The sequence below is a fragment of the Balaenoptera acutorostrata genome, chromosome 1, assembly GCF_949987535.1.
Source record: "Balaenoptera acutorostrata chromosome 1, mBalAcu1.1, whole genome shotgun sequence".
Classification (NCBI taxonomy): domain Eukaryota; kingdom Metazoa; phylum Chordata; class Mammalia; order Artiodactyla; family Balaenopteridae; genus Balaenoptera; species Balaenoptera acutorostrata.
Window position 1 is genome coordinate 138,150,711 of NC_080064.1, and position 20,854 is coordinate 138,171,564.

At 48.4% G+C, this 20,854-nt stretch overlaps 1 protein-coding gene across 1 annotated transcript; it reads left to right on the top strand.

Moving 5' to 3' along the window:
- Window positions 1–340: 340 nt before the first annotated feature.
- On the top strand, window positions 341–20,632 carry LOC103014969 (thimet oligopeptidase-like). The gene is made up of 5 exons (XM_057558037.1): window positions 341–409; window positions 19,166–19,259; window positions 19,365–19,493; window positions 20,127–20,263; window positions 20,477–20,632. The coding sequence occupies exons 1-5, from the start codon at window positions 341–343 to the stop codon at window positions 20,630–20,632; spliced, it is 585 nt and encodes a 194-aa protein (XP_057414020.1).
- Window positions 20,633–20,854: the final 222 nt, after the last annotated feature.

Genomic DNA, 20,854 nt, shown 5'->3' on the forward strand with positions numbered 1-20,854 from the left:
GTCAGTCATTCCTCTGCTCAAAATCCAACTGTAGTTTCCCTCTCACTTAGAGTGAAGGCCAAAGTCTTGACCTTGGCCCATAATCCTATATGACCTTGCCCACCACCCCCCAACCCACCCCACCCGCCTGCCGCACCCTTCAGCGAGCTCTTCTCCTACTGCCCCCTCCCCCTGCATCCCGCGCAGCGTGCTGACCTCATGGCTGTTACTCTTCCCTTGGCCTGGATTTTGAGATGGGGAGATTATCCTGGATTATCCAGGTGGGTCCAATGTAATCAAAAGGCTCCTTACAAGAGGGAGGAAGAGGGAGATTTGATAGAGAAGAGAAGGCCATGTGATGATGGGAGCAGAGATTGCAGTGATGCGGCAACAAGCCGAGGAATGTGGGCAGCCACCAGAGCTGAAAGAGGCAAGGAACAGAGTCTCCCCCGGATCCTCCAGAAGGAACCAGCCCTGCTAACACCTTCATTTTAGTCCCTTAAGACTCTTTTCAGACTTGTGGGCTCCAGAACTGCAAGATAATAAATTTGTGTTGCTTTAAGCCACTAAGATTGTGGTAATTTGTTACAGAAGCAATGGGAGACATACCACTGGGGATCCACCGATGCCTGTCACAAGTGGAAAGGACACTGAGTAAGGATTTTTGTATCTCCAAGAATCCTTTCACTCTTGAAATTCTAAAAAAACTGTAGGGACTTTAAAAAATCATTGCAGTCTCTCCTGCTTCTGGGTCCTTCCATGGCAAGATGTTCAAGACTAAGGCCAGCTCTGTCTACTCAGCTTGGCCTCTTTTGTAGCAGGAGCTTTTAGGAAACACTATTTCCATACCTGACATATGGAAATCATCTTATTTTTTAAGAACATTAGCTTTCCTAGCTTTTTCTTTCTTTCTTCTTTCCTTGATGGGAGGAGGAGAAAGAGAAGTCTTCATGCCCTGAAGTAGAAATAGTTACCTTCAGGACTTCAAGACTGCATTCCCACTGCTTATGCCATTCTGATCAAAGTCAGTCATGAATTAAGAACAAACTGTAGCCTTCTATTCACTGTTTCTTTAAATAATCTTTCTGCCTCTCCTCTTGGAGGAAAAAAAACCTTGAAAACCAAAGACTAGTATTAACCATAATGATAATGTTTCACGTTTATATTCTCAAAGAGCTCTAGCATCATTAGGCAGTTAATGCATATGACACTTTGCTCCGTGAGGCAGGTCAGTGCTGTTACTCCCTCTTAGTGACAGGGATCCAGGTGCTGCGAGAGTCAGTGCTCACTCATACACTGGTCATCCATCAGTCACAGAGCCAGGGCTGGAAACCAGGTCGACAGAATCTCTGATCTCCCCGACATATGTAGGACCATGAGCGGCCAACAACCTCCAAAAAAGATTGTGTTGACAAAAAAAAATTTATCAATTAATAACAGGATTCAAATAGAGTGCTCCCATTCTTTAGGGGAGATAAGACTTGTCAGTAATAAACAGAGCACAGAAGACAATGTAAAAACCAAGGGCTATGTGGTGTGGCATAAATAGTAAGAGCTGCGGGGATTCAGAGAAAGGAGACGTGATTGTGCAGATGTGTCTATGCAGAGTCTTTTATTTCCACACCAACCAGAATTCTCATAGCTCAGAGAGGGGCTCTGTATTTACACAGTCGGAGCATATATATGTTCCACCTAAAGACAAAGTAGCAACTACGTCTGCAGCAGAAGAAAATGTATTAGACATCAATGTATTGGCTTCTGTGCTCCTGTTACAGGGACTGACCTAGATTTAGGAAATCTCCTATAGCCTAGTCATGGCATTACTGCAAGACTCATGTGGCCCAGCCTGGATCCCTGCTCTGAAGAGACAAGACAGAGAGGTGCCTGCAGGGCTTGAGGTGTCTTATCATTTGCTGAAATGAGCTAATTCTTTTAAGCAGCCCAGTGTCTCACTTAAGACCAAAAGGGTGATTTCAGTGAATATTTTTCAAAAGACAGAGATGAGTTAAACCATGGCTCCAGATTTTGGGATTTCACAGACAAATTAAACTTCCCCTCCCCAACCTCCCAAAATGTGGGGGACTTAGGATCTTTTCATTTTGCCAAGTAAAGGCTAGCATCCACTATTACCATCATTTTATAAAGAAAGGATGTTTTAATGCCAAATAAAGTAGAAAGACCTAATCTAAGGATTCTAGCAGAGAATTCATGTAGATCCATGAACACTCACTACATTTTTAATTTTCTCATCTCATTGCAAACTGATGAAAACTTTGCATTGTTCTGGCCCCAGCTGCAGACCTGTGTTTGGAAATCTCCAGGTTAAATGCTCTGTAAGTTCTCTGATGGCTCTTAATTCAGAGATCTCATTTGCCATTTTACCATTTGTATGCAAATTCAAGGAAAACCATGTCTCATACCTATTTTGTTCCTTGAAGCCACAATGACAGGTAGACTGTGCCTGCAGAGGTTCATCTCTGAGGAAACAAACACTTTCATCTATCCACCTACCCACTCACTCATTCATTCATTAAATATTTATGGAGTACCTATTAAACGCCAGGGACTATTTTAGAAAATGGAGAAGGAAAGAAGAATTTTCAAGACCTATTGACACATAAATCATGACACAATATTCATTGCAGCATTATTTACAATAGCCAAGACATGAAAGCAACTTAAGTATCCATCAATAGATGAATGGATAAAGAAGGTGTGATATAGATATAGATATGTAATGGTATATTACTCACCATAAAAAAGAATGAAGTCTTGCCATTTGCAGCAACCTGGATGGACCTAGAGGGCATTTTGCTAAGTGAGATAAGTCACACAGAGAAAGACAAATATTGATACCATCTGATTTCACTTTATGTGGAATCTAAAAAAGAAAACAAAGCAAAACAGAAACATACTCACAGATACAGAGAACAAACCAGTGATTGCCAGGGGGAGGGGGAGGGGGGATGAGTGAAAATAGGTGAAGGAGATTAAGAGGTACAGACTTCCAGTTATAAAATAAATAATTGAGATGTAATGTACAGCATAGGGAATATAGTCAATAATATTGGAATAACTTTATATGGTGACAGGTGGTAACTAGACTTATCATGGTGATCATTTTATAAAGTATAAAAATATTGAATCACTATTTTACACCTGAAACTAATATAATAAGACCATTATACTTTGATTAAAATAAAAGAAAAAATGAAACAAAAAGACAAAGTTGCAAAATGCAGCAAGACCTGCAAATAATAGTGCCAGGGACAATGCAGGTATGATCAGAGATGAGGGGGTTGAGGGCACAGGGAAGGAGAGCTCACGTGCACATGATTCATCCACCAAAATTTCCATCTTCCGTGGTACACACCCTGGTAATGATGCTGACAGCAGGCATATCTTCAGATAAGGCAGACAATGATACATCCCACTGTTCTAATTCTGGAATTGCTATGCCACCTCATTAATATGTGAAAATGTGTTTAAAAGCTGCTGATAAACAGCTGCACAGAAGCAGAAATAGTGCCTCCCATCACATTTGCAAGCTTTATCAGCTCTCAAACATGGCAAGAGAAACGAAGCTTTGCCTGCATGTATAAACTGGGTAATTTGCTGTAATACTCTACTTTATTGGTAGACATTTTGCCATATCATGTCTCCCCAACCACAGCGTAAGGACACTTCTGATTTACACATCTCTGTAAACTGCCTCTTCCTTAGAAAGAACTCTCATGTCGGCTGGCATCGTTGTTTTAACATGCTGATTTATCAATAAAATGGAAGATTGACTCGCTCTCATGCACTGCACAATTTCTAATAACTGCATTCCTATTCAGTCGGAGAGCATTTGATTAAGGAATTAGATACAAGTTATATATAAATCAGTGCAAGCCTTGAGTCTACTGAAGGATTGGAAAGTGCATTTCTCAGGCAAGGGGAGTAAAATTTTATCCCAATCCAAGACCAGATCAGGAGTAAGAAAAGAGGCTTGTCTGAAATGCGATAGAGCAGATTTTCATCTCTCCCAGGCACCACTCCCCAAGGCCAGGGGCAAGAGCCCCCATTTACCTTACCTTGGGGATGGCTGTGCTCCATATTTCTCTGGTGACACTTCCAGCTGGAGGAAAAGTCCCCAGTGATGCTCATTTCCAATTGCCTCCTATCTCCCCGCTCCTCTCCCCTTTCCGGTGACAGATAAATGGCCTCCTCAGATGCCTCCTGAATGCACCCCGTGACAGGGGACAGCAACACTGAGCCCGCTGAACTGATTCCCATTATGTCCCTATTTAGACCCAGACCTTGGAGGTGATTCCCATCCCTGACATCCCCTCAGCCGCCCCATCCCATAGAGGAATTATGGCCTGTTGGGGGACCTTCTATTCTGGAGAAATATTAAACTGTTCTCTGCTTGGTACCAGGTGGCAGCTGCTCCTTCCCTTCTGGGTTGGGGATTATGTATTTGTGTAATTTTTATATTGTGTTTGTTTTCTTGGCAGATGGCTTCCTTCTCGTTATTGGGGTGGCATGGTGGGTAGAGGAAAGGTGACTCTAGGGGCATGTTCTGCTTGATGAAAGGCAGATAATAAAAAGGTGGCTTTTTTGTAAAACCCACAGAGAGCAAAACTATATAATTTAACTAAACGCGAACAGCCTCAGATCCTGCAATTATCCAAGCAATCTCCATCCAAACAGCGTTTGGAGCGGGGTAACTTAGAGGTGGGCTTTTCTTTCTAGAAGCATTGAGATTATTCTCCTGACACACGTCTCCTTTTGCCTGGCTCCCCAGATCCTGTCCCCACCCCACCCCTCCTCGTGGAAGAATGCAAAAACAAGCTCTGGGTCAGGGTGTCCCACATCTAGGAAATGTGTTTCCTGGCAGTGCCAAGAGTAGGGGGTCTTAGAATTGCAAATGCAGCGTTAAGTTAAAGCCCTTGGTATAAAATTTGACCTAATTAAGACACTACCAGGGCAAAGCATTCCAATAGCAATTACACAGGTTGTAAAGGGGTGAAGTATCTTCTAAAACCAAGAAATGCTTCTGTCAGAAATAAGCACCCCTGAGGGTCAAATGAGTAGCTGTCAGTGCAGAATATCACTTGCCTTGACCTCAAGCGGACACCTCCCTTCCATCAGCTGCCTCGAAGGCTGCCTGCTGGGGGTCTCTGCAAGGAACCTGGGCTCCCTCTCCCAGAGACTGCTATCACCTCTCCCATGGACAGTTTCCCAAAAGCTGCAATGATTCTTATTTGCACCTCTTGCCTCCCTTACTAAGCCACTCATTCATTCATGGATTTTTTTTTAATGTTTTCTATACACCAAGACCTGTCTCAAATTCTAAAGATGCAGAGATGGATCAAACCATAGGAGGACCCCACTTGGCAATCTCTAGGCCAGAAATAATTTGTGGATATTTTCTTGCAAACAGTTTTCAAATTCTCATGATGGGAAATTATTCATTCAGGTCTGTTTTGAATACTGAGTCCTTATTAGGCATAAGACACTGTACAAGGTGCTGGAAATATAAAGATGAGTACGTTGTATCACCCCTGTCCCTGAGAAGTCACAAGTCTAATGGAAAAAAAATAGACATATGCATAAACACTTAAGATAATGAGTAATATTCCTCAGTTACAGATGGGAAACAGAGGAGCAGAGATTCACCTTAGCTGAGATGGCAGTGTCAAACTGGAAATAAGTTTCAGTGGTCTTACTCGCGTTTGCAGAACAGATTCAACCACTTTAAACTAAGTGAACAGAAGGTAAGGGTCTAGGTTCTGGGGCCAGACTGCTTAGGTTCAAATCCCAGCTCCCCTAATTACTGTGTGATCTTGGGAAAGTTAATTAAACTCTCTGTGCCTTCATTTTCTCATCTGTGAAGTGAGGCTAATAAAGCTACCTGTTTGAGTTATTTTAAGGATTAAAGAAGACAACATATGTGAAGCACCAAGCACAATGCTTTCCCAGCTCCATCATTAGCTGTGCAATGCTATGCAAGTTACTTGAACTCTGTGCTTAATTTCTTCAAAATACCTACTTCATTGTATGTTAAGAGAATTTAATGACTAAACACATGTAAACTCTGGTAACAATGCCTAGCACAAAATCTTAGTTATTATTATTGATGTTTTTATTACTACAAACACACTCTCAACATAATAGTAAAAAAGCTTTACATTTTAAATTATGCTCTCATATTCAAAGGAAAAGACCATCAGCCTGGAAACCAAAACTTTAATTAAGGGGATTTAGGAAAATTGACTAACCTATCCGGTCCATGGTCTTTTTATCCATAAATTTACCTCCTCCAGAAACTTCCAATCACCTCCTTCCCTGGTAGGCAGCATCAGGGGCCTCTGCAGCACGTCACTAGCTCCTGGACCAACAGCTATCTTAGAATACACTTGGTCACTTGGTCTCCCATCTCATCTGTGAGCTCTTTGAGAGCTAGTCCTTATTTTCACCTATCTATCATGGGAGGTCCTAATTCATTTGTTGAATGAGCAAATCCAAGTTTTTAGCTGAGAAGTTTGGGGACACAGAGAAATTCAATTAACTTACTTAAAGTCACCAGTTTAGCTCATGGGAGATGTGAGCCTAGAACTGGAAGTCTTCTTGCTCTTACTACAGTGCCTTCCCTGAGACTGCAAAGTCAGCCTCTACAAAGTGAGTGATACATTTGGGGTGATTGTTTTCTTTGCAAATCATTTTTTTAATTTTAGGGGCTTAACATCAATTACTTTCAAATGGCAAGCCACTCCAGTGCATTTTAAAACTAATTTGATTTAGCAAATGTCAATGTATCTGCAGCTTGTCGTTCGAATACCTGTCGCACAAAGCAAGTGCAACTGGATCCCGACTTGAGATATTATCTGAGGTGCATTATCAGGATGACTAACACCATCTGTAAGGTTGGGGGTTACTTTGTTGTTGTCTTCAAGGAGAGGACTGAAAAATTACATAAAGAAGTCATGAGTGTAAGGCTCTGATTTGTTCTCAATTCATGGGCAATTCATCCAAATACTCAGAGAAGTAGAAATAAAATCTAATAACCCAAACTCAAATTATTTCTCCTCCAGGACAAAGAGGTCTCCTTGTGATCTCAAATCATGACTGTAGAACACAAGGACAGTGAAAAAGAAACCGTCAGTGATCATACTTTACATTGGCTCTTAGAACTCAGAGACAAGTTTTAAAACTCCAGGCCTATGATTTCTAAGAACCGAGGTTGATGGAACATAACAATCTGGATAAAATTTTCTAGCCAAAAGTTCAGATTTATTGACCTAGGATCTGTCATACCCTATTCTGGTAAAAGGGACTCCATGGATAGCTACACACTATCAACCACAATATCAGCTTAATGGAGAGGCTGTCTTCCAGATAAAAAGAAACTGGGAAGAAGAGGAAATAAAAGTCTAGAAAAGGGAAAATCTGAAAAGAGACACATTGAGAAGGGGTCTTCATGGGATGGCATGCATGTATGTGTAGACCCACAAAATTCACACACACTCCTCACCTTGGACCATTGCCTCAGAGAGTTCCACTGCAAGAAACAGTCTTCTTCGGCCACAGAATCTTGGACAAGGCAGGAAGGAACAACCAGTGATTCTGTGATGGCAGTTTGGCACATGTAAATCAGATCACCCTGCTTTCCACTGCCACTGCTCCAAGCCTTACTCATTAAAATGCTCCATAACCCTAGTCACCAAAATGCTCCATGCCCTTGTCACCACAATGCCCCATGAACCTTGTAAGCACAATGCTCCATGCCCTTGTCATCACAATGCTGCATGACAGATGTCATCACAATGCTACATGACAGTTTTCATCACAATGTTCCATGCCCTTGTCATCACAATGCTCCATGGCCTTGTCATCACAATGTTCCATGACCTTTGTCATCACAATGCTCCATGCCCTTGTCATCAAAATGCTCCATGACACTTGTCATAACAATGCTCCATTACCTTATCATCACAATGCTCCATGTCCCTTTTAATCACAATGCTCCATGCCCCCTGTCATCAAAATGCCCCGTGACCCCTGTCATCACAATGCTTCATAGCCCTTGTCATCACAATGCTCCATGACCCGTTTCATCACAATGCTCCATGACCATTGTCATTACAATGCTACATTACCCTTGTCATCACAATGCTCCATGACCCTTGTCATCATAAAGCTCCATGCCCCCTGTCATCACAAAGCTCCATGACTACTTTCATCACAATGCTCCATGCCCTTGTCATCAAAAATCTCCATGCCATTGTCATCACAATGCTCCATGACCATGTCATCACAATGTTCCATGACATTTGTCATCAAAATGCTCCATGTCATTGTCATCACAACACTCCATGATCCTTCTCATCACAATGCTCCATGACCCATTTCATCACAATGCCCCATGCACCCTGACATTAAAATGCCCCATGACCACTGTCATCACAATGTTCCAAGATCCTTGTAATCACAATGATCCATGACCCATTTCATCACAATGCCCCATGCGCCCTGACATTAAAATGCCCCATGACCACTGTCATCACAATGTTCCAAGATCCTTGTAATCACAATGATCCATGACCCCTTTCATCACAATGTTCCAGTACCCATTTCATCACAATGCTCCATGCGTCCTGTCACAACAAAGTTCCATAAAACCTGTCATCACAGTGCTCTATGACCCCTTTCATCACAATGATTCATGACCCCTGTCATCACAAAGCTCCATGGGCCTTGACACCACAATGCTCGATGACCCCTGACATCACAATGCTCCATGTAACTTGTCATAACAATGCTCCATGCCCAACGTCATCACAATGCTCCATGACCACACTCATCACAGTGCTCCATGACCTGTTTCATCACAATGCTAAATAACCGTTGTCAACACAATGCTCCATGGCGCTTGTCATCACAAGGCTCCATGCCCCCTGTCATCACAATGCCCCAAGACCTCTTTTATCACAATGCTCCATGGATCTTGTCATCAAAATGCTCCATGACCACATACATCACAATGCTCTATGACTCCTTTCATCACAATGCTCCATGATCCCTTTCATCACAATAATCCATGACCCCTTTCATGACAATGATCCAGTATGCCTTTCATCACAATGTCCCATTACCCCTGTCATCACAATGCTCCATGACCCCTGTCATCACAAACCTCGATGACACTTGTCTTCACAATGCTCCATGCCCACTGTCATCACAATGCCCCGTGACCCCTCTTATCATAATGCCCCATGGCCCTTATCATCACAATGCTCCATGACATCAATCATCACAATGCTCCATGACCATTTTAATCACAATGCTCCATGGTCCTTGTCATCACAATGCTCCATGGCCCATGTAATCACAATGCTCCATGATCACTTTAATCACAATGCTCCTTGGCCCATGTCATCACAATGCTCCATGACCGTTGTCATCACAATGCTCTATGGCCCTAGTCAGCACAACGCTGCATAACTCCGTTCATCACAATGCTCCATGACCCCTGTCATCACAATAATCCATGACACCTGTCATCACAATGCTCCATGACCCTTGTCATCACCATACTCCATGACCACTGTCATAACAATGCTCCATGACCCCTTACATCACAGTGCTCCATGACACATTTCATCACAATGCTCCATGACCGCTATCATCACAATGATCCATGGCCCCTGTCATCAAAATGCTCCATGGCCCTTGTCATCACAACGCTCCATGACACTTGTCATTACAATGCTCCATGGCGCTTGTCATCACAATTCTCCATGCCCACTGTCATCACAATGCTCCATGACCACATTCATCACAATCCTGCATGACCCGTTTCACCACAATGCTAAGTGGCGCTTGTCATCACAATGCTCCATGGTGCTTGTCATCACATGAATCCATGGTCTTTGACATCACAGTGCTCCATGACACCTGTCATCACAATGCTCCATGACTCGTTTTATCACAATGCTCCCTGACCCCTGTCATCACAGTGCTCCATGACCCCTTGCATCACTACGCTCCATGACCAATTTCATCACAACGCTCCATGACTCCTTTCATCACAATGCTCTATGGCCCTTGTCATCACAATGCTCCATGCCCACTGCCATCACAATGCTCCATGAGCACATTCATCACAATACTCCATGACCCGTTTCATCACAATGCTAAATGGCTCTTGTCATCACAATGTTCTACGGTGCTTGTCATCACAATGCTGCATGACCCCTGTCATCACAATGCTCCATGGCCCTTGCCATCACAATGCTCCATGAACGCTGTCATCACAATGCCCTATGACCAGTATCATCATAGTGCCCCTTGGCTGTTGTCATGAAAATGCTCCATAACCCCTCTCATCAGAGTGAACCACATGGCCCTTCTCATCACAATGCTCCCTGACCCATTTCATCACAATGCTCCAGGACCATTTTCATTACAGAGCTCCATGATCGCTATCATCACAATGATCCATGACCCCTTTCATCACAGTGTTCCAGTACCATTTTCATCACAATGATCCATGACCCCTATCACCACAATGCTCCATCACACTTATTTTCACTATGCTCTATGGCCCTTGTCATCACAATGTTCCATAACACCTGTCATCACAATCCTCCATGCCCTTGTCATGACCCCTGTCATCACAAGGCTCCATGGTCCTTGACATCACAATTCTCCATGACACCTGACAACACAATGCTCCAGTATGCCTTTCATCACAATGCTCCAGGCCTCCTGTCATCACAGTGCACCATGATCCCTTTCATGACAATAGTCCATGAACCCTTTCATCACAATGCTTCATCACCCCTTTCATCACAATGCTCCTTTGCCCGTGTCATCACAAAGCTCCATAACCTTTGTCATCACAATTCTCTATGGCCCTTTTTATCACAAAGCTCCATGTCTCCTGTCATCACAATGCTCCTTTCACGTGTCATCACAATGCTCCATGAACAGTATCATCACAATGCACCATGATCCCTGTCATAACAATGTACTATGACACCTGTCATCACAATGCTCCAAGACATCAGTCATCACAATGCTACATGATTCCTGTCATCACAATACTCCCTGACACTTGTCATCACAATGCTCCATGACGCCTTTCATCACAATGCACCAGTACCCCTTTCATCACAATTCTCCAGGCCCTCTGTCACCACAATGCTCCACAACCCCTGACATCACAATGGCCAACGACACCTGTCATCACAATTCACCATGGATCTTGTCATCAAAATGCTCCATGCTCGTGTCATCACAATGCTCCAAGACCCGTGTCATCACAATGCTCCATGGCCGGTCTCATCACAATGCTCCATGACCCCTGTCATCAAAATTCTCCATGAACTTTCATCACAGTGCTCCATGAACACATTCATCACAATGCTCCATGATCCCTTTCATCACAATGCTCTAGGACCACCATCATCATAATGCTCCATGATCGCTATCATCACAATGATCCCTGACCCCTTTCATAACGATGCTCCAGTACACCCTTTCATCACAATGCTCCATGGTTCCTGTCATCACAATGCCACATAACCCCTTTTATTACAATACTCCATTACCCCTTTCATCATAATGCTCTCTGACCACTTTTATCACAATTCTCCATGACCCCTGTCATCACAATGCTCCATGGCCCTTGTCCTCACCATGCTCCATGACACTGGTCACCACAAAGCTCCATGACACCTGTCATCACAATGCTCCATTATCAATTTCACCACAATCCTCCATGACCCTTTTCATCACAATGCTCCCTGCCCCCTCTCATCACAATGCCCCATCACCCCTGCCATCACAATGTTCCATGGCCCTTGTCATCACAGTACTCCATGATCCCTATCATCACAAAGATCCATGACCCTTGTGATCACAATGCTCCACGCCCCCTTTCATCACAATGGTTCATGACCCCTGTCATCACAATGATCCATGACACTTGTCATCACAATGTTCCATGACCCCTTTCATCACAATACTCCATGACCCATTTCATCACAATGCCCCATCATCCCTTTATCACAATGCTCCATGATTGCTGTCATCACAATGATCCATGACCCCTTTCATCACAATTCTCCTGTTCCACTTTCATCACAATGCTCCATGGCTCCTGTCATCAAAATGGTCCATGGCCCTTGTCATCACAATGCTCCATGACACTTGTCATCAAAATGGTCCATGGCGCTTGTCATCACATTGCTCCATGACCACATTCATCACAATGCTCCATGACCCATTTCATTACAATGTTAAAGGCACTTGTCATCAAAATGCTCCATGGCGTTTGTCATCACAATGCTCCATGACCACTTTCTTCACAATGGTCCATGACACCTGTCATCACAATGCTCCATTGCGCTTGTGATCACAATGCTCCATTACCCCTGAGATCACAATGGTCCATGACCCCTGTCATCACAATGCTCCATGGCCCTTGTCATCACAATTCTCCATGACCCCTGACATCACAACACTCCATTACCCCTTTCATCACAATGCTCCATGATACCTTTCATCACAATAATCCATGACCCGTTTCATCACAATGCTCCATTACACCTTTCATCACAATACTCCATGCCCCCTGTCATCACAATGCTCCACAACACCTGTCATCACAGTGCTCCATGACCCCTTTCATCACAATGCTCCATTACCCATTCTCTCAGAAAGCTCCATGACCACTTTCATCACAATCCACCATGATCCCTTTCATTACAATGCTCCATGAACCCTTTCATCACAATGTTCCATGGCCAGTGTCATCACAATGCTCCATGACACTTGTCATCACAATGCTCCATGACTCCATTCATCACAATGTTCCATGAACCCTGTCCTCACAATGCTCCATGACACCTGTTATCACAATGCTCCATGACACTTGGCATCACAATGCTCCATGGCCCTCGTCATCAGAATGCTCCATGACCCGTTTCATCACAATGTTAAAGGCGCTTGTCATCAAAATGCTCCATGGCGCTTGTCATGACAATGCTCCATGCCCACTGTCATCACCATGCCCCATGACCCTTTTTATCACAATGCTCCATTTCCCATTTCATCACAATGCTCCATGCCCTATGTCACCACAATGCTCCATAACCCCTGACATCACGAGGCCCCATCATGACCCCTGTCATCACAATGCTCCATGGCCCTTGTCATCATAATGTTCCATGACCCCTGTCATCAAAATGCCCCATGACACCTGTCATCACAATGCTCCATGACCCCTGTCATCACAATGCTCCATGACACTTATCATCACAATCCTCCATGATCCCTTTCAACGCAATGCTCCATGAACACTTTCATCACAATGCTCAATGAACCATTTCATCACAATGTTCCATGGCCCGTGTCATCACAATGCTCCATGGCCCTTGTCATCACAATGCTCCATGCCCAATGTCATCACAATGCCCCATGATGACTTTTATCACAATGCCCCATGACTGCTGTCATCACAATGCTCCATGACCCCTGTCATCACAATGCTCCATGACGCTTGCCATCACAATGTTCCATGACGCCTTTCATCACAAGGCTCCATATCCTCTGTCACCACAATGCTCCAGTACACCTTTCATCACAATGCTCCATAACCCCTGACATCAAAATGCATCATGGCCCCTGGCATCCCAATTCTCCATGCCATTGTCATCACAATGCTCCATGGCTCTTGTCATCACAATGCTACATGACCCCTTTCATGAAAATGCTCCATGATCACTTTAATCACAATGCTCCATGACGTGTTTCGTCCCAATGCTCCATGACCCCTGTCTCAACAATGCTCCATGGTCCTTGTCATCACAATGCTCCATGACGCCTGTCATCAAAAAGCCTCATGACCCCTGACATCACCATTCTCCATGACTCTTGTCATCACAATGTTCCATGCCCGTGGCATCACAATGCTCCATGACTTTGTCATCACAGTACTCCATGGCATTTGTCATCACAATGCTCCATGACACTTGTCATCATAATGCTTACATGACCCTTGTCATCACAATGCTCCATGGCTCTTGTCATCACAATGCTCAATGAGCCCTTTCATCACAATGCTCCATGACCACTTTCATCACAATGCTCCATGACACCTTCCATCACTTGAGCTGGAGACCTACCTCCATGAGTTCTGGCAAGTGATGCACCAGCTCCGCTCCCAGGAGGGTGCGGGCGCAGGGCTGCAGGCAAGGGGCGGGGAGGGCCCGGACTCTCCCGTGGTCCTCAGGCAGGCCATCGACAAGGAATTCTTCTGCTGATGTCAACCCTCACGTGGCAACGCCCTCGGTGTCAGTTTCCATCATCAAACCCCATGCACTGGGCGTGTAAACAACGGAAGTGGATATCCTTGAGACCGTGGAGGCAGGAAGCCCCAGATGAAGCAGTCACGACTGAGTCCCTGCATGTTAAATACATGTATTCAAGAGTTGCCTTTATAAAAGTCAAAAGAAAAGAAAGGCACGTTGCCTGTGACTCTGGTGACAGCCGGTGATGAGAACCAGAGGCTAGGTTATGGGGCCGGGAGCGCCGCGCCCTGTGAGGTCCTGGGGCTGCTGCCAGTCACGGTGGAGGCTCAGCAAGTCCCAGTGACTTCCCCACGGGGGGTTACCCAACTGAGCTTCTCGGGCCAGGACCCAGTGCTCGTTCCGTTTTCCTGCGGTCAGCCGTTCGTCCTGAGAGCGATGCACTCACAGGCTGCACCGGAGCGCCTGGGGACACTTTACTGAGCTGTGCAGCCGTCACTACTAACCTGTTTTGGAACATTTCCCTCAGCCCAAAAATGTCCCTCACGCCCTTTGTTATCATTCCCTCCCCTCCACTGCTCCTGACAACCAGGAATAAACTCTGACTCTGTGGATCTACCTGTTCTGGACGGTTCCCCGCAGTGGGGTCACACCCTGTGTGTCCTTCTGTGTCTGACTTCTCTCGCTGAGTATCGTGTTCTCAGGGTGCATCCACGTGGCCGCGAGTGTCAGGGCTTCACACCTTTGCGTGGCTGAGGGCCAGAAAAAAGTCAAATGATAATTAATGCACACTGCCTGTGAATCTGGAGACAGCCTGTGATGAGAACGTGAGGGTAGGCTTTGAGGCCGGGAGAGCCGCACCCTGTGAGGCGCTGGGGTTGCTGTCAGTCTCGGTGGAGGCTCAACAATTCCAAGTGACTTCTTCACGGGGTGGGGGTGGGGGGTCCCCAGCTGAGCGTCTGGGCCCAGGACCCAGTGCTTGTTCAGTCTTCCGGCGGTCAGCCCTTCGTCCTGAGAGCGATGCTCTCACAGGCTGCACCAGAGCGTGTGGGGACACTTTACTGAGCTTTGCAGCCATCACTATTGCCCTGTTTTGGAACATTTCCCTCACCCAAAAAGTGTCCCTCAAGTCCTTACTTATCATTCCCTCCCCTCCCCTGCCCCTGACAACAAGAAACCCACTCTGACTCTGTGGATCTACCTGTTTTGGACGTTTCCCCTCAGTGGGGTCACACCCTGTGTGTCCTTCTGTGTCTGACTTCTCTCGCTGAGCACTGTGTTCTGAGGGTGCATCCACGTGGCAGAGAGTGTCACGGCTTCACACCTTTGCATGGCTTAGGGCCAGAAAAAATACAAACGAAAAGAAAAGCACGTTGCCTGCGACTCTGGTGACAGCCGGTGATGAGAAGCAGAGGCTAGGCCCTGGGGACGGGAGTGCCACGCCCTGAGACACCCTGGGAATTTTGCCAGTCACGGTGGTGGCTCAGCAAGTCCCAGGGACTTACCCACGAAGGGTTGTCCAGCTTAGCTTCTGGGCCCAGGACCCAGTGACCGTTCAGTCTTCCAGCGGTCAGCTCTTCGTCCTGAGAGCGAGGCTCTCACAGGCTGCACCGGAGCGCGAGGGGACACTTTACTGAGCTGTGCAGCCATTACTACTGCCTTGTTTTGGAACATTTCCCCCACCCCAAAAATCTCCCTCACGCCCTTAGTTATCATTCCCTCCCCTCCCCTGCCCGTGACAACTGGGAACCCACTCTGGCTCTGTGGATGTACCTGTCCTGGACGTTTCCCCTCAGTGGGGTCACACCCTGTGTGTCCTTCTGTGTCTGACTTCTCCCGCTGAGCATCGTGTTCTCAGGGTGCATCCACGTGGCAGCGAGTGTCAGGGCTTCACACCTTAGCGTGGCTGAGGGCCGGAAAAAAGACAAACGAAAAGAAAGGCACATTGCCGGCGACTCTGGTGACCGCCTGTGATGAGAACGAGAGGGTAGGCTCTGGGCCCGGGAGAGCCACACCCTGTGAGGCCCTGGGTATGCTGCCAGTCTCGGTGGAGGCTCAGCAATCCGAGTGACTTACACACGGGGGGGGGTCCCTAGCTGAGCGTCTGGGCCCGGGACACAGTACTAGTTCAGTCTTCCTGTGGTCAGCTCTTCGTCCTGAGAACGATGCTCTCAAAGGCTGCCCCGGAGCGCGTGGGGACACTCTACTGAGCTGTGCAGTCGTCACTACTTACCTGTTTTTGAACATTTCCCTCACTCCAAAAATGTCCCTCACACCCTTAGTTAACATTCGCTCCCCTCCCCTGCCCCTGAAAACCAGGAACCCACTCTGACTCTGTGGATCTACCTGTTCTGGACGTTTCCCCTCAGTGGGGTCACACCCTGTGTGTCCTACTGCGTCTGACTTCTCCCGCTGAGCATCGTGTTCTCAGGGTGCATCCACGTGGCAGAGAATGTCTCGGCTTCACACCTTTGCGTGGCTTAGGGCCAGAAAAAAGACAAACGAAAAGAAAAGCACGTTCCCTGCAACTCTAGAGAAAGCCAGGGTTGAGAACCAGAGGCTAGGCCCTTGGGTCAGGAGCACTGTGCCCAGTTTGGCCCTGGTTCTGCTGGCAGTCTCGGTGGAGGCACAGCAAGTCCCAGGGACATCCCCACGGTGGGGACCCTAGCTGAGCGTCTGGGCCCGGTACTGAGTGCTCGTTAAGTCTTCCTGCGGTCAGCCATTCGTCCTGAGAGCGATGCTCTCACAGGCTGCATCAGAGCACGTGGGGACACTTTACTGAGCTGTGAAGCCATCACTACTAACCTGTTTTGGAACATTTCCCTCACCCCAAAAATGTCCCCTCACGCCCTTAGTTATCATTCCCTCCCCTCCTCTGCCACTGACAACCAGGAACCAACTCTGACTCTGTGGATCTACCTGTTCTGGGCGTTTCCCCTCAGTGGGTTCACACCCTGTGTGTCTTTCTGTGTCTGACTTCTCTCGCTGAACATCGTGTTCTCAGGGTGCATCCACGTGGCAGCGAGTGTCAGGGCTTCACACCTTTGCGTGGCTGAGGGCTGGACAAAAGACAAATGAAAAGAAAGGCAAGTTGCCTGCGAGTCTGGTCACAGCCAGTGATGAGAAAGAGAGGCTAGGCTCTGGGGACGGGAGCGCCGCGCCCTGTAAGGCCCTGGGGCTGCTGCCAGTCTCAGTGGAGGCTCAGCAAGTCCCAGTGACTTCCACATGGGGGATAACCCAGCTGAGCGTCTGGGCTCGGGACCCAGTGCTCGTTCAGTTCCTGCGTTCAGCCCTTTGTCTTGAGAGAGCGATGCTCTCACAGGCTGCCCCGTAGTGTATGGGCACACTTTACTGAGCTGTGCAGCCGTCACTACTAACCTGTTTTGGAACATTTCCCTCACTCCATAAATGTCCCTCACGCCCTTAGTTATCATTCCCTCCCCTCCCCGTCCCTGAAAACCAGGATTCAACTCTGAATCTGTGGATCTACCTGTTCTGGACGTTTCCCCTCATTGGTTTCTCACCCTGTGTGTCCTTCTGTGTGTGAATTCTCCCGCTAAGCATCGTGTTCTCAGGGTGCATCCACGTGGCAGCGAATGTGAGGGCTTCATACCTTTGTGTGGCTGAGCGCCGGAAAAAACACAAACGAAAAGAAAGGCACGTTGCCTGCGACTCTGGTGACAGCCTGTGATGAGAAACAGAGGCTAGGCTCTGAGGTCGGGAGAGCTGCGCCCTGCGAGGCCCTGGGGCTGCTGCCAGTCTCAGTAGAGGCTCAGCAAGTCCCAGTGACTTACCCATGGAGGGGTCCCCAGCTAAGCGTCTGGGCCCAGGACCCAGTGCTAGTTCATTCTTCCTGCGGTCAGCCCTTCGTTCTGAGAGCGATTCTCTCACAGGCACTCCCGGAGCACGTGGGGACAATTTACTGAGCTGTGCAGCCGTCACTACTGCCATGTTTGGGAACATTTCTGTCACCCAAAAATTCCCCTCATGCCCTAAGTTATCATTACCTCCCCTCCCCTGCCTCTGACAACCAGGAACCACGTCTGACTCTGTAGATCTACCTGTTCTGGACATTTCTGCCCAGTGGGTTCACACCCTGTGTGTCCTTCTGTGTCTAACTTCTCTCGCTGAACATCGTGTTCTCAGGGTGCATCCACGTGGCAGCGAGTGTCAGGGCTTCACACCTTTGCATGGCTGAGGGCTGGATAAAAGACAAATGAAAAGAAAGGCATGTTGCTTGCGACTGTGGTGACAGCCAGTGATGAGAAACAGAGGCTAGGCCCTAGGGACGGGAGAGCCGCGACCTGTGAGGCCCTGGGGCTGCTGCCTGTCTCAGTGTAGGCTCAGCAAATCCCAGTGACTTCCCCACGGGGGAGACCCCAGCTGAGCGTCTGGGCCTGGGACCCAGTGCTCGTTCAGTCTTCCTGCGGTCAGCCCTTTGTCCTGAGACCGATGCTCTCACAGGCTGCACCAGAGCCCTTGGGGACACTTTACTGAGCTGTGCAGCTGTCACTACTGCCCTGTTTTGGAACATTTCCCTCACCCAAATAATGTCCCTCACACCGTTAGTTATCATTCCTTCCCCCGCCCCCTTCCCCTGTTAACCAGGAACCCATTCTGACTCTGTGGATCTACCTGTTCTGGACGTTTCCCTTCAGTGGGGTCACACCCTATGTGTCCTTCTGTGTCTGACTTCTCCCGCTGAGCATCGTGTTCTCAGGGTGCATCCACGTGGCAGCGAGTGTCAGGGCTTCACACCTTTGCGTGGCTGAGAGCCGGAAAAAAGACAAATGAAAAGAAAGGCACGTTGCCTGTGTCTCTGGTGACAGATGGTGATGAGAACCTGAGGGAAGGCTCTGGGGCCGGGAGCGTCGCGACCTGTGAAGCCCTGGCACTGCTGCCTGTCTTGGTGGGGCACGGGCAACGCCATCCCCCAGGACCTGCTGGGCAAGCTCATCAAGTCCTGGCTGGCCAACCCTGGTGCGGCCAGGCTGAGGAAATGGAAAGGGGCTCCCGGACCGCCCGGCTGGAAAGCGCAGCCTGGACACAGTTCCAGTCCCCTGTCTCCTTCCTCCCACCCTCCATGCCTCTTCCACCTGTGCCCGATCATCCTGGCCAAGTTGGACCAGGCCCTGCACATGCAGACGCCCTCGTACCCGGCCCAGGAGAATGCCCGCCTCTGTGAGGAGATCCTCGGGGTCCCAGCCACGCCAGGTATTCAAATGCATGCCGGGCCCACCTTAGCGGTCGGTTGGTGGCTACTGCCCAGGTCAAGAGGATCCTCTGGTGGTGTGTGAAGGGGTACCGACTGACGGGCTCTGGCCGAGGCCCGCTGACCTCTGGCCTCTTTCTGCCTGGGTTCCTGGGCTGGTCCCTCCAGTTGTGGCCCGCGGAGTCCAAGGGTGGGTTGGGCCTATCTGCACGTGCTTTCTGGAGAGCCTGGAAGAGGCAAGAGAGGGCTTCATACCCCGGATGGAACGCATCGGCGAGGTTTGCCCATACATGTCGGTGCGGTGCGGAGACTCAGCTCACTCCCTCGTGAGCGCTTTAACCTGCGCTCTCCCCGTGCTGGAGGGCGAGCCCTGATTCATCCCTCGGAGCCTCGGGCAGCTGTCCTTGTAAGAGGCTTAGGGGTGAACCCTCGTGAGCTTCAGCAGAAAGTTGGCAAATATTGCTTTGTTTCCCTCCACTGAGTTGCCTGCAAGGTCCCCGTTTTCTAGAAGGGTTGGGCCAATACTCCCTCTAGTGGCAGGGGACTCAGACAGGGCTGCTTTGAGGCCCCCGCTCTGGGGAACGGGCATGGCGCGGCCAGGGGGCCGGGTAGGAGCCTCTCCGCGTGTGTCCCAGGGACCCACCTGCCTGCGACCTTCGGCCACCTGGCAGGAAGCTACGACGCCCATTCCTATGGCTACCTGTGCAGTGAGGTGTACACTACGGACACGTTCCACACACTTTTCAAGCAGGATGGCGTCCTGAGTGGCAAGGTGACAGGCCGTCCTGCTGCGCAGACCAACACGGAGGTCCTTGGCCTGGGCCTAGATGCTTGTGCCGCCCGCCTGGGCCTGCCAGGCTCTGAGGGCCCTGCCCTGGACCCCCGGCTCCCCTGCCCTTTGTTGAGTCACAGCAGAGGTGGCCACACCCACACCCTCAGTGAAGGGGGTGTTCCACCCTCCTGCAGCCCCGCCCCCTCTCGTCAGGTTGCCATGGACTACAGAAGCTGCATTCTGAGGCCAGGGGGCTCTGAGGATGCCAAGGGCATGGTGAAGCTCTTCCTGGGTTGTGACCCCACGCAGGACGCCTTCCTCCTGAGCAAAGGGCTGCAGGTTGAGGACTGCAGGCCGCCCGCCTGCTGACGGCATGGGGTTTTGCCCACCCAGGCAGGCTGGGTGCCTTAGCGCCCCATTGGGGTCGGGGAGGGGCCATGTGTCCTCCCAGCCCCTGAGTCCCTGGTGGCCGGCCTAGGCCAAAAGTCTCCACCTGGAAGTGTCTGGAGAGCCTGGCATCAAGGCTCCCCCTTGTTGCACTAATGCAATCCCTTCCTGGGGAGCTTTCCTGGTAACAAAACGGTTCTTTGA

What these genes read in the sequence shown, in the direction of transcription:
- LOC103014969 (XM_057558037.1), top strand. Translation starts at nt 341, where the DNA reads ATGGGAGCAGAGATTGCAGTGATGCGGCAACAAGCCGAGGAATGTGGG. An exon ending in GTCCTGGCTGGCCAACCCTG is followed by an intron (nt 19,260 to 19,364) that starts GTGCGGCCAGGC and finishes CCCACCCTCCAT; the next exon opens with GCCTCTTCCACCTGTGCCCG. An exon ending in ATGGCGTCCTGAGTGGCAAG is followed by an intron (nt 20,264 to 20,476) that starts GTGACAGGCCGT and finishes CCCTCTCGTCAG; the next exon opens with GTTGCCATGGACTACAGAAG.